The sequence below is a fragment of the Falco cherrug genome, chromosome 1, assembly GCF_023634085.1.
Source record: "Falco cherrug isolate bFalChe1 chromosome 1, bFalChe1.pri, whole genome shotgun sequence".
Taxonomy (NCBI): domain Eukaryota; kingdom Metazoa; phylum Chordata; class Aves; order Falconiformes; family Falconidae; genus Falco; species Falco cherrug.
This window is the reverse complement of record NC_073697.1, coordinates 18241219-18258699: the sequence shown is the minus strand read 5'-3', so window position 1 is coordinate 18258699 and position 17481 is coordinate 18241219. Positions and strand designations below refer to the sequence as shown.

At 39.6% G+C, this 17481-nt stretch overlaps 1 protein-coding gene across 8 annotated transcripts in view; it reads left to right on the top strand.

The window, feature by feature from the left end:
- Window positions 1-17481, top strand: part of MAPK10 (mitogen-activated protein kinase 10) — a 168944-nt gene that overhangs the window by 133708 nt on the left and 17755 nt on the right. For all 8 annotated transcript variants that reach the window (XM_005444498.3, XM_027813058.2, XM_005444499.3 and 5 more), the window contains 2 exons: window positions 6734-6916; window positions 9074-9198. In XM_005444498.3, the coding sequence (XP_005444555.1) occupies window positions 6734-6916; window positions 9074-9198 (308 nt within the window). The remainder of the gene's footprint in view (window positions 1-6733; window positions 6917-9073; window positions 9199-17481) is intronic.

Below are 17481 nucleotides of genomic sequence, written 5' to 3'. Positions count from 1 at the left end.
CTAGTCTGCAGCTCTCTTCCACTCGTGTAATCCATTTGGATTCACTGAAATTGCTCAGGTGAAACTCAGAAAAGAATCCATCTCTGTTTTTAAACCCCAATTGTGGGTGAATGCTTTTCAGTGCCCAAAATCCCCATGATCTTTACTGATCCTTGAAATTTTAGTATTTCTCTTACCATTTTTGGTGTATGCACGTGACGCAGTTAATCATGAGCTAAAGCTTTTTTTAAAAAAAAAAAAAAAAAAAAAGAAGTCATACAGAACTTCTTTTCAAGGTTGGCAGCAGTAGTTCTGCTCACAGAGAAACTGTTATCATTGTTACCATGAAGCTTGGCTATACTTGTGCCTCAAGCAAGGAGAAAATGGCAACATGGTTTGTTGTGTTGCCTCAGGAGCAGTTTGGAAAGCTGGCTGTACATGTGAGCTGACTCTTGTTCCATGTGTTCTTCTCAGAATTTTATGAGGGAAACTGTTACTCTTTTATCACCCCTGCATAAATGATCCAAAGGAGTTAGCAAGGTGCCTTAGTCCTATGGCGAGCTGTGAAAGTGGTAGTTATATGTGTATTTTCATTTCATTTTGTTTAACAGCTGAACGCATTTCGGGCAGACAAGGATGAATGTGCCTTTAAATTCTGTAGTTGGGAACGCTTGGGGAGACAAGCAGAGAGATCTAAGGTTAGCATGATGTCAGCTTCTCTTAGCATAAATCACAGATGGGCATACAGTCTGTCACCTGCGGACACTTATTCCACAACTGCAACCATGTTATGCAGGTCACAGAGGTCAGGGGATAGGTTTTTTATGCACAGTTTTACAGTTCATTTTGAACGTATTTAATAATGCTAATGTTCGTAGGCTGCTTCCTAGGCTAGGTACGTGATCATCGTGCATCCAGCTGCACACGTTACAAAGACAGAAGTGTACCATGACAGAAGATTCTGGAAGCCTAGAAACAGTCCTGGAGTAGTACAAGTAGATACTGCAATGGTGAGGAGATGTCCACGAGGGAAACGGTAATAATTGTCCAACGGCAAGATCACAATCCTGTGCTGCAGGATCTGGGTTATCCACTAAGCACTGATTTGCTTGCTGCTGTGTAAGCAAAGATGCTCAGCAAGTGAATGAAGTGCCAGCTAGGAAAAAAATTGAAAATTTTGGTGAAGGTATCATCATAGACACACATCCAGAGCTACACAACCAATGCTGCTATCTCCTAACATCCATATGACAGGTGGTAATCTTTTGAAGTAATTTCATTTATGTGCTATACATTATTTTTATTGTCACCACATGTTTTATTATAGCGCATAAACAGCAACTGCTATTCTTAAAGTTGCGAAATATTTTCTAATACAGTCTAATTTTTACAAAGGCTACATTCTTCTCAAAGCATTCACCTTGCACAGAAAATGCTCTACACTTGTCTTGTCCGATGCTAGCATTTTCGATTTCTTTGTGTGTTTTTTATAAACTGTGTTGACATCAGTACGTAAATTACGGAACTGTGGAAGAAACATGCACCTGACGCTGGTGTGTCCCACAGTGAAGTTGGTTAGTTTGGTTTTTATTAACAGATTTATTTTTTAAAAAAGGTCCAATTTAAAAAAAGATGAAAATGCGTTGAGCTATCAGCTTTACAGTTGGTGCTACAGTTTGGTGTTGGGGAGGGAAATACAGAGCTGCTCACAGTAACTATTCTAATTTTGACAGGTTAGGAGGGTCAAAAATTTGTACTTGAAGCAATGCAGTTCGTTTTCATTGGTGGAACATGCACATTGAAGGAGAAAGCTATTAGGTGGTTTCCTTAAGGTTTTGACATTTAAAAGATTTGAGCTTAACGTGCTTGTCTGTCAGTTATGAAGGAAGAGCTCCATGTCCTTTTTGTTTCCATTGTGCCTACCTTAATAAAAGCAATGTGACATATCCTACTCCTAACCATCTCCAGAAGAAAGACAGTGAGCCAGAAAGAGCAAATCCTGCTCCAGTGCAGTAAAGCTAGCGTAGATGTGCTGCTTGATAGGTGAAGAAAATGGAGTCCAGCATGCTGGGCAGAGAAGCATGATTCCGCACCATCACCACCACAAGACACACACTCTCATTCTCTCTCTCTCTCTTTCTCTCTCACACACACACACACACTTTTCCAGGAAAAGAAACAGGAACAATTACAGTAAGTTATTGCTAAAGGTTAAACAGCTGAGCACTGACAAGTTTCTGACTAGCAGGGAAGAATGCACAGGCTTAACTACACATGCGTCATAGTATGTTGTTATTTGTGTTGCCGTAAACTAAAATATCCTACTGCAAACAGTATCTCCTCCTGCAAAACCTTGCTGTTAAACAGGAGAAAATACAATCCTACGCTCAGAAAGAGTATGATCTGCACTGACTTAACGTGAGAAGGAAAATTTAAAATTATTGCCATTTTGAGGCTAGCTAGCTTAAGTACAAAGGCAATAATTTGTTGTCTAAATTTCAGTTTTTAATCACAAACTATTAATTTGTGCAACTATAGAAATGCTTTTAACATTTTCTGATTGAGACACTGAAGTATCCTAAGTTTTTTCCTTACAGCCAAGCTTCATTTCCTTATTTGTTTGAATACTTGCAGAAATGTAATTTAACTGAGGTCTGCAGGCCAACTGAAGGAACAAAATGGTGGTAATTCACACTTCTGCAATGCATTGCATCAATGCACACATTGCATCGATGGGAACAGAAACAAAAGTTATGGTAAACTTCCAGCATGAACCTCTAAATAAACTACTTCGCTGTGAAGTCTGATTTTTCCAATAGAAATACTTCCTTGTGCATTCAAAATATAATTTTCCCATTAGAAATGTTGTGCATTTGCTTTAGAAAAATACATCTCTGAACGTGCATTTCAGATTCTGGGTATTTTCCAAGTAAATAACCAAGTATTTATAAAGCAAAGGAGAACAATCCCTAGGACAGTGTTAGAGTGCAAAGAGAAGAGGCGATTGGGAATCTTGAAGCAACCTGAGGATTCTCTCCATGATAAATCTTCATTCAAACTGTATATATTTTAGAACTATATTCTTAAAGAAGTTTCTTTGCTGTAACTTTGTGTAGCCATCTTAACGTTAGTAAAAATGCCACTAACAACACAAGGTTGTTAGTGCCAGGGACAAACCAGTAAATCTAGGCTAAATCCCTTCTTCTCTCTTAAGTCATACAGATGCTTTTGTGTATAGTTGACACATTTTCCTTGATTCTTTTTGAGGCAAGGGACACCTGAGGTGATTTAAATAGCTTTAAAGCAGACATTTCATCATCTTCCAGAGTTTTGGGTTGTAACTCTTTCCAGTTTACAGTCTGTCCAACATTTGCTTCATTTCAAGGGGAAAGCCAGTGTCTTCTATTAGCAGAAGGTTTTCTTTAAGTTTTTTTCACTCAAATACAGGTTAATCTTTTCTGGCCTTGGAAATTTCTGTCAGTGACTTGGTCGTTGACTCATAGTACCATTTTTTCAGTGGTTTGCAAGTAACACCTACAGCCACACTCAACTTGTTGGTTAACGTAACCCACGGTAGGGTTTGGTTCACATTAGGACTGTCTATAGTAACATTTGTTTCCTGCAGAACTGCTGGAGTTAATTCTGTTAGCTAGAGAAAGCCTCTTCTCTTTGCTTCCATAAGTAGACCTCAGATCTTTTTTCAAAACCTTTTTTTTTTATCTTGTACCGTGACAGGTACAACCTCTCATCATCAGCTGCACCACAGATGCATTACAGCCAGTGACTGTATAAAACAGAACGATGAAAGCGAGCCAGACCAGTATTCAGCAAGAATGTTACTACGTTTTTGCACACTTCCATGTGTTGGACCTCAGAATATAATCCAGTGCTAGTAAGGCCTAGGTAAGCGGAGAAACAGTATCAGACAGAAAATGTATGTGTCCATCTGACTGAAAAATGGTCTGTCTCCACCTGCTCTTGCTGGGCATGGTTTTGCTATTGTATTATTAGGACAACAAAAAAGGTCTCGAGTGCTTCACCATGCATATTTGTGTGTGTGTGTGTGTGTAGAGACATAGACCAAATGAATATATTTCATGTAAGGGTTCTGGCAGTATTTGAGCAACGTAAGTCAGAATTAATTCCGTGAAGAGGCACTATTGTCCATTCAGATCATTCAGTTACTCAAAACCAGTTCCTGAAGTTGCTGTGATGGAAGCCTGACATTTTTGGCCCTTGGTGTAAGCCAGGGCTGTAAAACCTCCAGTGCTGTCCTCCTGCAACTCGAGGCTAGTCAAGGAGTGGAACATGGTGGCTCTGCCAGCTCCACTGGCTTTGGATGTCATCTTTGCACTGATGACTCATGAAGCTTCTTCCATCTTCAAATCTTCCAGTCATGGGTGGTAGCCTGCTTGTCTGTTGTCTCTTAGTGAAAACCTTTCCGTCAGCTCAGCAGAAATGTTCGCAGCAGGCACTGGCTGCTTGTCTGAGGATTCTCCTTCTCCCCTCTCCATCACCGTTGACCCTGGCTTCCACCATGTAGGTCCTATTCTGGGATCTTTTTTTCATTCCTTTTCCCTTATCACACACATCCAGAGCGTCTTACTGTACCTTCCTTCTCAACATGCCCAAGTCCCTCCACATTCTGTAATCCCAAGGATACCTCTGGTTTTGGCCTTCATTAAATGCCTGAGAGATGGTGAACCTGCTTTGTACAAACATAAGCCTCTGATGTCCGCTTTGACACAAGTCCTGTACTTGGCCCTCCTTGTTTACCAAACACCCTTCGCTTAATCTGCACAGGTAGTGCTTTTATAGCTTGGCTTGCTCACCCATTTAGCTTCTCCTGGCACAACTAACAGCACCTTCATTTCTGTATTCTCTGTTCTTCTCTGCAAAGCATTCACACACTCTGTATTTTCAAGCTCCTCAGAAAGAACCGCTTGTGGAATAGTTCAGCCAGCAAACAGTGAGGTGTGTTAACTTGAACACGAGTTTAAAATGTCAGAACAGTTTATTTTCTAATAAAATGTTTAATGAAATATTCAGGCTACTCTTTCAGCAGCTATAGTCTTGGATAACTTTACTGTTGTTGCAATTCTTTAGTTTTCTGTTGAGAAAAAGATATTTTTCATGGACAACACCAGACTGATACAATCTATGACGTGTGTAAGGGGTTGTTCTACATAAATCTTTGATTTAGTTTGAAATACGAAGGTTACTCAGAAAAATCTTTAGAGATTACTGCTATTTTTAGCAACCTTGCTCAGCTGAAATTAAAGCCATTCAAAACACTGTTTCAGCATCCTTAAAGCCTATGTTTAAATTATTTTCATTCCTTTATGCACTTTTGAGTAGTAAACCTACATATTTAAAATTAATTATTTGATTTTCGTTCAAATAAGATGGTTCAGGTGAACCCAAAGTAAGTCTGTCTTGAATTTTCAAGGTATGTGAAAAAACTTAAGTTTCCATTTCCCTAATATAAAACACTTTTTAGAAAATCTGAAATTGCTACTGCACCAAAGAGCTGGGGTTTTGCCTTTTTTTTTTTTTTTTTTTTTCTTGTTATCTTCTTTCTGTTGACCTGATTTTTTCTCTTCTAGACTGTCAGGAACTGTCTTAAGTCTTTGTGAAACTCCTCCATACTTATGACACTCATGACAATGATAAATTAAAAGAATAATTAAAAAAAAAAGCTCTGTGCTGAAATGCTTTGATTATTTGTTTGTCTTTTAACAGCTTTTTATTTCTGGTATGTTCTTAACAAAACTCTGTTCATCACATTTCTTAGCATCATTGTACCCATGGCTGCATGTACACGTCCTTTTAATCTTTTTTATGTTGTTATCAGATTCTTCACACAGTGTAGAGATGGTATTGATTTTATAGACACTTGCCTCGTTTTTTTTTTTAAGTGAGGCTTGCTCTGAACATGGCTGGAAGAGCTACATAACACCTGTTAGATGCCCTATTGTTATCTCAAGAACACTACAAAAAAATCAACACCAAAACAAAAAAGCAGCTCAGTACAAATTGCCTGTAATACAGTTTGGTTTTAAGCATGAGAGCCGGTTTCTTATTAGTCAGTAACAGTGTAGCGATGCAGCCATCACGTTTGAAGTTCAAGAAGAGGAACATCTGTCTATACCTAAGGCATCATTTGTCTATAGAAAATAAGTCCTGGTGCATTCTTAAAAAATCTAGCAAATTACTTTTGAGGGGTTGCTGTTTGCATGGTTTTAGCAGCACCAATAAAGTTATTGGAGAGAGTAAACATAGAAGCGCGAAGCAGATGAGTGGAAGGTGACTTCTGTGCCGTGCAGAACTCCCTTGAGCCAGCTGGGTCTTGCCCTCCACAGACTGAGAAGAGCGGGCAGGCGAACACCTCGCTCTTTTCCTGCTGCGCCCATGTACTCAAGTTGACAAAGAGGCAGTTACCCACATGTAAAAAAGGGTGTGCAGGTCATTGGATTGCAACAGTAACAAGAGTTGACCCAAAGAGGGGAAGCTGTGTATTTTCCCATAGTGGTTTTAGAGTTGCACAATGCCCTTAAGTAAGTACAGTTGCGAGAGGGAGTTTTGTCCTTTGCAGGCTATAGGGCCTGCAGGCATAATGATGAAAAAAGTGACTGTAAAGGTGTTGTGAAGGGAGTTATACACCTCTGAGGATTCCCAGAGAACAGTCAAACAGAAATGTCAGGAGACTTACACTGGGCTTTGCGGTTTGTTTTCCTTAATTCCTGATGTTCAGATATTGATCAGTGGAATAAAGTCATTGAGCAGCTGGGAACACCCTGTCCAGAATTCATGAAGAAGCTGCAGCCGACAGTACGGAACTACGTTGAGAACAGACCCAAGTACGCGGGCCTCACTTTCCCCAAACTTTTCCCAGACTCTCTCTTCCCAGCTGACTCGGAACACAACAAACTCAAAGGTATGTCTGACAAAGGGACACGGTTCACATATCAACAGCTACAATGCAATGAAATTTTTTTTCAATTTTTCTTTTCTCTAGTTGTGCTTTTTTTAATGCAGTTGCAGAGACAAATGACTGCACGGGTTTTGTTCAGCTGAGAGGCAGCTTTTGGAAAGGTTTTTTGAGAGCATGGTGCTTGGGCAGTCAAGGGAATGTACCTTATCACCGATGCGTGGTGTTCTGCGTGATGTTTCTGTACCATGGGGAGCTGAGGTGTTCCATTACTCTCATTCTTAAACTTGTAACGCAAAGGAACAGTAGGGTCTCGGTGTGAAAAACAGCGGTTCAGCCAGATGCCTGCCTCATAGCTCTACTGTTACTAGACAATAGAAAGATATTAGCAACATCAGCCAAGATAGTCTTGATGTAGCTGAGGTTTAATATGTGCTGTGGGTGGAACTCTTGAAAAATGCTGCGGGTTGGTTTGGATATGTGAAGTAGAGCGCTAACTTAATTACAGTGTGACTAGATATACCCCTGTGGGTTTATTTTTTATATGATTTTAATCATATATTGAAGTCTTGTTTTACTTGAACAGGGCACTGACCTTCACTTGGAAAGAGTGATTAGTGTGTTTAGTAGAGAATGGATTTCTTGTCACAGCTCTGGAACCCCTGCAAACGCGTCCTGTGTATCAGTTCTGCACCACTGAAGTACTTGGGGCCGCTTACTGCAGTGGCATGTGATGGGTTTCAGTTGCTTGCAATTTGCATGTCATTACATCAGCCAGAATACTCCTCCAATTAACAGCTGTTTCATAGCAAGGCTGCTGTCTTGGCTCTGGGAGCAGTGAAAGGTCTGAGCAGATGCTTTTGGATACATGGGATTTTATGCTCCTACTACAATAAAATTGAATAATGGAATTTTCTTGGATATGGAGCTAACGAATAGAAATGACTGTCAAACAGTGCTGTTGTCTTTTGGATACAGGAAGCACATGTGTTTGAGCATAATGAATGCCAGTTTTTAAGATACTGTCATAAAAAAAGAAACAGTGCCTTAAAATAATTCTGCTTGTTGCATCATTGTATCATCCCATGCCCTGCCTAAATACTTTACTATAATGTAATGTTAATGATTGAATTAGATATTTGTTTTACTTCCTCATGTCTGATGAGATACCCAATAATATCTTTGCACTTACATCTCTTTACATTTTTTTCTTTCATTTTCTTTTTTATTTACACAGGAAATAATTTTGGGCATGAAGGAGCTTAGAACACTACATTGATAGTAATACTAGAAATACGTGTTGGTGTTGTGCGTTTTTGTTTTTTTTTTTTTACATGGGCTTAGATGTTATTGTATTTGTTAGAAACTTTAAACAGTAAAACTGATTTGGGTAATAGAAGGATGAGTTTGTGGCCTGATAGGCACAATGGGCTATATTATCAGGTAAAATAAATCAACGTTGCGACATAAAACTCAGTGTATATATAAGGCTGTACCTTTTCATAGTGGAGGATGATGTGTCCCACTGATTTAAACTTTGTTATGTGGGATAAACAAGACTGAAGCAGTTCCAAGGCACTTCCTTACCATTACGTGTTGATCCGAGGCTACAGATTTGACATCATTACTTCTGATGGGATGCCCCAAAATAAGCCGGTACCTATGCCTGACTGAACTATTCAGTATCTCCCAGCAGTCTAGGAGAAAAAGTTTAACATACAGAAAAGTTTGGATGTTTTTCTGAGTAACTGTAAGAGTACCTCTGAGTTCCAGGCTTTGATTCAGTAATGCCATGATTTCCGACTTCATTACATGAGCTTTGGTTTTTTTCTGATCCTGGCAAGAATACAGATACCTCAAGCACATTTTTCCTGCATATATTGTTCTGTCCTCTACATGGAATTTGCACACAGCATGTAAAAACCATTGAAGCTTGTCGGGGACCTAAGGCATGCAGTCCTGATGTTGGCACCTTCCTAATGAATCCAATCTAAAGCGATTACTGAAGAACTCTTGCTATTACAAAGCCAGGGGCAGAAGTATATGCATATGGTCTCTAAAAGGAGTGTGTCATTGTTACTTTCCTACACCAATTAACCCTCCTCTGGAGGCAGTGATTTTTTTTGTACTAATACTCGTGTTTGTCTGATTTCATTGTTCTAGCCAGCCAAGCCAGGGACCTTTTATCAAAGATGCTAGTCATTGATCCGGCCAAGCGAATATCAGTAGATGAAGCCTTACAGCATCCGTACATTAATGTCTGGTACGACCCAGCAGAAGTGGAGGCGGTAAGTGAGGCATGATTCCTTACTTCAGGCTGCTAAATGCCAGTATGATTCATAGATCCCTACTGTTTTACAGCAGTTTGATAATGAGCATGCTATAAAGAACCAATGTTGTGACTGTGGTGGTCTTTGGATTTACAAGAAATGAGATCTGTAGGGATAGAATATATCGTTTTGGTAGATTCACTGACAATAGATGGCAGAAGCACAAACACTTCAAGCATATGAAGCCATTTTCTGTTTTCTTCTAGACAACATGAAGAAAGGGGGTTGAACCCAGTAGCTCACCTGGTTTTTCTAGCTGTATAAGTCAGTCTGGCAAAAGATGCTGTCTGTCTTTCTAAACCTTTCCTTGTGGAGAGCAGCAAAGATTGCTTCCTATGTTTGTGTTCGAGGGTATACGTGGAGAGGAAGAGAAATAAACAAACAGTACAAAATCCTGAAGCTGGGATTCAGAAAAATCTTAGCAGGACATAAATCATTCCTTAAAATGAAGCAATAGCTCATGCATTTTCCTTGGCCATGGTTCAATGGTCAGTATCATGTACACTGTTTGTAAACAGACATGGAATTTTTCTTCCAGTCCTGCAATGCTCTAGACACCTCTCCGTATGCCTTGATGAGGCTGGTGTTAACAGGAATAAGTAGGAACAAGTGTAATCTGTAGGCACTTCGGTGACATGGTATAATAGGTACAGGTATAAATTCAGAGGTGTTCTTTGTAATGCTGTGTTTGAAATGTATGAAAACAGAGGTCGGTATTTGAACAGGTTTAGAAATGTTACTTAACCACAATAGGAAACTAAGATCCTGAACCTCACAAAATGAAATCACTGCTGTTTAGCAATACGCTTCAATTCAGTCTGTGTTCTTGAAAGTGCCATAAAATACAAAATAAATGGAATGCTCAAAAACTCATAAAATTTCATGCAATAGGATTTTTGCAAATTACGTTACTTAGGAGTGCTTTACAGAAGATGGTTCTGCTATCTAGGAAGCCTTTGGTATTTGTGTCCTGTTTAGTTTTCTTCAAGAAAAAGGTTTATCAGTCTGAAGTGTGAACATTTGATACCCTGCAGTATTTTATCCCCTGGCATGTACAGTTGAGTTCCACATCCCTCTTGAAGATCTCGTTCCATTGTCAGATACTTCTGTTGTATTTCCGTGCATTTCTTAACTCCATTTTATGGAACGACTCAGATGTCAGAACTCAGATTTGGGTCCCTGTTTAGACGTGCTTTGCCTGTGAGTTTAGCTTGGAGAGCCATTTCTGATGCAGAACAGGAAGGAAATTTGGTACAGTGGATATTTTGATGTAATATTTTTCCCAGTTTCCAAAGGTATGTTCTTAGTTATATTTCAGATCGTGGCAGAGGTTGAATTTTTGTGGTAATGTGATTGCCCTTTTAGAAGGAAAAACTTGCCACACACACCTAGAAATAGAGCTGATACTGAACTTCGTATCACTGTCCTCTTATGCAGGCAGGGATCAGGGGTACATCTATGGCTGAAGAGACAGTGGTTTGACTTCTCATTGTACCGTAGAGTCCTCACGTGATCTAAAACAAACTATACCCTTTCTCTGGATCATGACTGTAAAACATGAATAATTATTTGTTTTGCCAGAGCCAGGACAGCTGAGCCCATCCAGCCAAGGGATATTCCATACCATGGAATGTCATGCTCAGTATGTAAACTCAGGGGAGTCAACTGGGGCTGCCAATTGCTGCTGGGGGACTGGCTGGGCATCGGTCATCAACTGGGGAGCAATTGGATTGTGCATCACTTGTTTCATGTTTTTTTCTTTGGATTTTATTCCTCTCTCCCACTCTCTCTCTCTTTCATTACAATTGTTGTTGTTATTATTAGTATTCTTATTATATTTTATTTCAATTATTAAATTGTTTTTATCCCAACCCGCCAGTTTTACCTTTTTCCCCGATTAGTTGCCAGCTGGGGTTAAACCACCACATCATTGTATTTTATCAGAGTGCTAGGAATTCTAGAAAAAGCCCATCTTCACTGAACATGCAGTATTTTTCCACCTCCATTTTCAGAGGGAATGTTAAACTGGGGGACTTTCTTTTTGCATTTAACAGATTATTAAATTCTAAATTCCCATCTGTTCATGCTGACACACCTTCAGTGACTAACTGTTAAACATTTACTAATTATTTTCTGGAGAAAGCTTAGCTGGATTTTCTTTGCCTCTTGACTCAGCTGTTGAAGTGCAGTCAGTCTGTGTTTTTCATTAGCGTTGCCTCGATGATGGAATAAGTTTCTCAAACAGATTTACGGGAGATTGGTGGCTTTCTGTTCTTTCTCAAATCTGTCCTGAGGTTCTGGTACTGCTAGTAACTGGCAGTGCCTCCACAAGGAGTAGTTGTTGGTACACTGGAGAGAAAGTTTTACTTGGTCATCTGTGTTAAACTTGACAATTCTGGCTGAAAGCTTGATGTCTGATTGGCTATTAGTTCTTTACGAAACAGCAAGGTACCTGTATGTGATAAACTTGTTTGCTGGTAACAGGAGTGATTTAGTGCTTGAAAGCATGACGTAACTTGTTCCCTCTTGGGAAAAGCGGTGTTGGTAGGCACCATAGGCTGTGTCCCCTCAGACATGGACTAGGGGAACCTGGTGTAATATCCAGAACACCTTTTGGAGTATCTTCTAACACTGCATTGACATCCAATTCTTAAATGATTACAGTTTTGTCCAGTAGTTTGTATTAGACTGTAAGCCCCAAGCTCTGCATCATGCTAACTCCCTTGTTCTACTTCTGTGATACTTGTCGCAATTTTGTAGTTTTAAGGGTATGGGATAAAGAATGGAATTAGCATCACACGAATCCTTGCATCTCTCAAGTACTTCACTGAAATACCTGCTTTGTTACAGTTGCAGAAGAGTTAGGATCAAATGCAGTGAACATTTCCTAATGCCATGCGTTGAGCACCTCATGGGCAATGGGAAAATGAATGTCATCTTACGTAGCCACCTTTGTGGCAGGGCTGGGAGTTGTGACTCATCTAAAAACATCCAGCAGATGAGCTCTTTGAGAGGTGGGTACTTCTGCTGAGTCATTTAATAACCTCACGCTCCAAATTTGTCTATACTGAACTGCAGAAGTTACAATAGGGTACAATTGCATAGAGAAGTTGTACTTGAATGACATGTAAAAACCTAAAAATGGTTTGCTGGCTCATTAACATTAAGTTTTGTAAAAATACCTCAGGGATATTGGTACAAAGAGCAGATTGCAGTCTCATTCTTCCAGACTGTGTACATCTTCAGTTTCCCATTCCAGTTTGAATGGAACAAGTAATTTTTCCCTGTCTTGGTAAGCTATTTTATTAATGTGTGCTGTGAAAGAATTGCACCAGCACATTTAATCAGCGACTTTTCTAATGGATCTCTGGATCTAGCCCACTGAATTTTGGAAGGTGGAAACGGAATTTACTGGCCCTCAGTTCTGCAGCTGAACCTGTTTCTAGATGTAAAACAGAAGACAATTCTAGATCAAAGCGCTGTTGAAGTGCGCTGAAATCCTCGTGCTACTAATGTAGGTCCTTGTTGTCCACAAACTGTGCTGTAGGCATTTTTGTAAGTAGAGAAATGTGTACTGATCATTAACTGTTCCACTGAATGCAGTTAAGAGTTTGCCCCAGTGTGGTCTGAACTTTCAGTGCCGAGCTCTTAGCTGTGTTTGGGAGCCAGCTTTTATAAATGAAGAACAAAAGCAAATGAAAGACTACAGTCTAAATAGTTTTTTCAGGCCATTTAGTCCCATTTTTCCGTACAATTATTCACGTACAGATTTAGGATCTGTGTTCGTGATTGGAATAGGTTGACAAAAGGTTTATGCAAATGCGTATCAGCCTAAGGCAAGTCTGCTACTATAAAGTTTCTGTTCTTACTGTGTAATGTGTTACATGAAATTGTGTTCCCTGTCTGGAAGATTTGCAAGCCAAGGAAGAGATGGTGATATTTTCTCTTTCCATCATGGTTTTGCAAACTTGCGTAATAGTAAAGTGATAGAAAGAGATTATACTGATGTGGAGCACGTTCTTATTCAAACTAATGTCCTTTGCAACATTTGTTCAACTGTTCTCTGTCTCTTAAAGGTGTTGTCTCATATTTTGATTATCAGGAGACTGGGCTATTCTAACACTTTACTGTTTCATTTAGCTGACAAGCCAGTTAATGGATTTTGCATTTGTGCTGTCTGAGTATTCAGTTTTACTCTTGTTTTCTATTTTCTTTGCTTATTTCTTGTTGAAATTCAGAAGTGATATTTTTACTGTGTTGCTGATTTTTGAAACATTTGTTCCCTGGTATCTTTGCCACAAGGTGATCTGTTGTTAAAACAGGTTTTAGGTGGGTATTTGTGTGTTGTATTTCACTGGAAATGCCGCAGTTAGTCAGCATCAGATTTGGTCCTTTTTCTTCACCCTCTTCATGAGGTAATCATGAGTCATACTATTTTGCAATTGCTTTCTCCTGCATTTTAGAAACATACTGTTTTGGAGCCTATGATTTTTATTTTTTAAAATTCTTCTACAATTGCATTTAATGAGTCTTCTCTTGTGTGAGAATCTGGCTTCTGCAACTGGTCTCATCCAAGGTGGATAAATTTCTTCTTCCAGTCTGAGAACAAAGCTTTAGAGACAGGAATTCAAGAAAAGACTGGTCATCTTTACTTGTCTGTGCTGTTTGTGTTCTGACCCGAGTTGAATTGCAGCACTCTCTGGGTGTGATGAACGGGCAGATCAGAACTTCTCTGTCAGGCGGAGGGATCAGGAGCCCTTTACAGAAGCTTAGTAGGTACTGCGGGGGTGTTCATCTTTTTTTCTCTTTCTTTACACAAAGACATACCTTGTATTTGGGAATGTACCTGTTAGATTTCAAGTCATAGGTCTGTTGATTCCTGGCAAAGGGAGAGGAAAAGCCATATACCAGATTTTACATTCTGTCTTCCTATATCACGGACAACAGTTGCTAACTGCACTTTTTGCTTTGCCTTCCCCAAGTGGGCCTTGTATCTTCTGAGATGAGCACTTCACCTCACTAGCTTGCAGCTTCAAGGATTTGCATCTGGTTTATGGGCTGGATGCCAAAAGGTACAATAGGAGCCTTAGCTATTGACTGCAAAGTGGGCATGCAAGGATGGAGTGGAGGGAGGAGTGGGAGAAAGGATGGACTAGCCTCTAGACACATGTTCTGCCACATCTTAAGGGAAAGTTTGCAGAGGACCAGCTGGCATCTTAATGAATTCTGCTTTAAGATATGCAGCATGATAAAGCTCTGTGAAGCAATCCTGCTTTTTCCTGCAAATGTGCAGGGCAGGGAACCTGACAAGGGTGTGATAGGAAAATGAGCGATGGAGATGCTTTTGTTCACTTGCATTGTGCTTAACTTCCCACTGTTTTTCCCAGTTGCCCCAAAGGGACTTACAAGCCTGCATTGTGTTGCATCTGCCCGTGTTCGCTGCACCCTCTCTCTTGTAGCACTTGATAAGCACTTTTCCATAGAGTAGTCTTCTTTCATCATGTGTCTAAATGTTTGGTAGTAAGGTGTTCGGGGGTTTTTTGAGTCCTCCTTCCATAGTGCGTAACACGAGGCAGGATCCCTTCCGCTGTCAGTAGCTCTGCACAGTAGGGATAACACAGAAATTAAGATACAGAGGTATTAAACAAGACAGTGTTTTCAACCAGTATAGCACAGGGGGGCGGGGAGCGGATTTAGTTAGCTGTCTAGTTATATTACTTCTTCTCTTCAGTAAACGGCTTCATCCAAAGCAGCTCGGCATCTGTTGTGTACGGTATTCATTTGGTGCAGAGGCCTAGAAGGACAATGAACTGTCAGTGTGTGCTGGAGTAGACCGTAAAAAGCACTGAAGACAGTTGAGGGAATAAGCAGAGAATTTGGTGTCAAAGTTTAACCTGGAGGTAATGGCCCTTTGCGTCTGCCCAGATTTACAGCATTATGAATGTGAGGGGAACAGATAGAATAGCCCTGTCCAGTTGGAAAGCAGGCTAGTGAGAGTTACAGTCCCTTTTTATAAGTCTGTTAAAAGTTTATGGTTTTTGACAGGCTATATGGGGGCAATAAAGCTATTATGTCTCATTCTAACGGGCAAAGACTGTAACACAGGTGGGAAGGGGTAGGAATGCAATACTCTTTCCCCTGACGTGTAACAGCATTAAACTCTTCTGGTCAGCCTTAAATGCCATGTCGTGATCCCCTGATACAAAGAGGAAGATAGTGTTTTATTAGACGTGGTACTTGCCATTCACTAACAGCAGGAGGTTACACAAACAGCGTGGTGACTCTCCCACAAGACTTCTGCATAAAAACAAACCACATCCAAAGCCCTCAAATCGAAAGCTCTGAAAGAAGCATCCTATTCACATGTAGAAACAGGCCTTGCACAGTTTTTAAGCTTACCTGTGAAGTGAGTGGGTAAGCTAGATTTTCAGTTTAGAGGAAATCCTTATGTCTAACATACTAACCTAGTTAGCCAGCTGCTTTTGAGCTCACTCAGCTATGCTGCAGTATCTTTGATAATAAAGTCACAGTGTTAGGTTATCCAGCATTGCTCTGAAATTAATTTAAATAATTTAATAGTGAAATCAATTTAAATAGTGTTACAGTTAAGATAATTTCTGTATGCATGTTTTTAAGAAATATGAAAACATACAGATTATGTGTGTTTATGATTGTGTGGAATTGCCAGGTTTGTAGGAACTGTTGAAATCTGCTTTCAGTCTTCTAATTTATATGTAGGAAAACCAGAGTTCAAGGGGGAAAAGTATTATTTCCTAATTTTACACAATATTACACAGGAAACCTATTGTAAAATCAGAATAGGAACCTGTAGACCCTTCTTCTCTGTTTTGTATTTCAGTTAAAGGTTCCTGCTTCCTATATGTTATACACAGAAACTGTCTTGGTTCCCCTTTTAAACAAATATTATGTTTATGACTCTCCTATTATGATATTTACTTTACCTACATAACAGCAGTTAGACTATTATCATGAATAAATGAGACACATGATACCTTTTCTCCTTCAAAGTGCTTGTTTTATTTCTTGGAAAGAAGATGCTTCCAAAATCTCTTGCTTCCACATGTAGGCTATCCTGTTTATTGTAAATTATCTCAAATATCTCCCTAATGACATACTAGCTTCTGTTTTCTTGTCTGAAAATGCTGTGCATGAGACTTTGTTTTCATTTACACAGCTGCTTTTGAAGTTGCTATACATTCTTATCCTTCATTGAAATGATCTATGACTAAACCCCAAATCTGATATTTAATTTTTCATATCTCTCCTAATGTTTATGCAATGCTACCTATATGCATGTCACTGTTTTTATCCCAAAACGTCTAAACCGTTTGTGAACAGAATGGATTCCTAGACAAATGCTTTAGAATAGCTTTAGCATTGCTACCTGGGCAGCTCCGAAATCAAATTTTGGAACACTTGTGCTGGTTGTTCTCTAGGACTGTGTTGGCTTGAGCTGCCTGATCTCTGGTCTAATTCCGTCCATACTGTTGGCATTAGAAATGGTTTTGAATGGGAGAGATACCTACTTACTGCTATCAAAGTCACATTCTTCTGCAAGACTCTGGCTGCGTTCTGTTTCTTCCCTTAATTTTTCAATTATGATGTTAGGACTTAAACCTGCACAGTTTTTCCTCACCTATAAATGACTTCGTTTTGGAACCTTTTGAGTATTTGTGTGATCTTGTATTGGTTCCTACTTGGGAACAGTATTGTTCCATTCTATGGGGACAAACCTAGTAGCAACATTTGCCGTAGATTATTATCTGATGTTTGCTGTTAACTGGTTTCAAAATTCATCTTAGATTTTACAGTCCATGTAGTTACTGTTATCTATCGTATGCCATCCATTAAAAGAGAGATTTCTTAGAAAATGGAAAGATCAGATGTTAAGAATATTTTTTTAAGCATTTCTCTACGGACAGATTTTTACAACTGTGATAGATTTTATGAGGTCTTCTGTACTGTAACTCACACTACTTTTGTTAGTGGTTTTATTTTCATAGGGCTTGTATTTCGCTGGGGTATCTCTGCATCTAGGACCACCCACGAGGGGCTGAGCTGTGAATTATCATTCATTTTGCTGTGCATGTCAACCTGTGTACCTTTTATTAATGTGGTGCTCTTTCCTGCAATGCTTATGAAGAGAGCTTGGTTTGTGGATCTCAGTCTGAGGTCCTTTGCAGGACAGAAACTGTTGCTGTGCTTGTCCTAGGCCTCTAT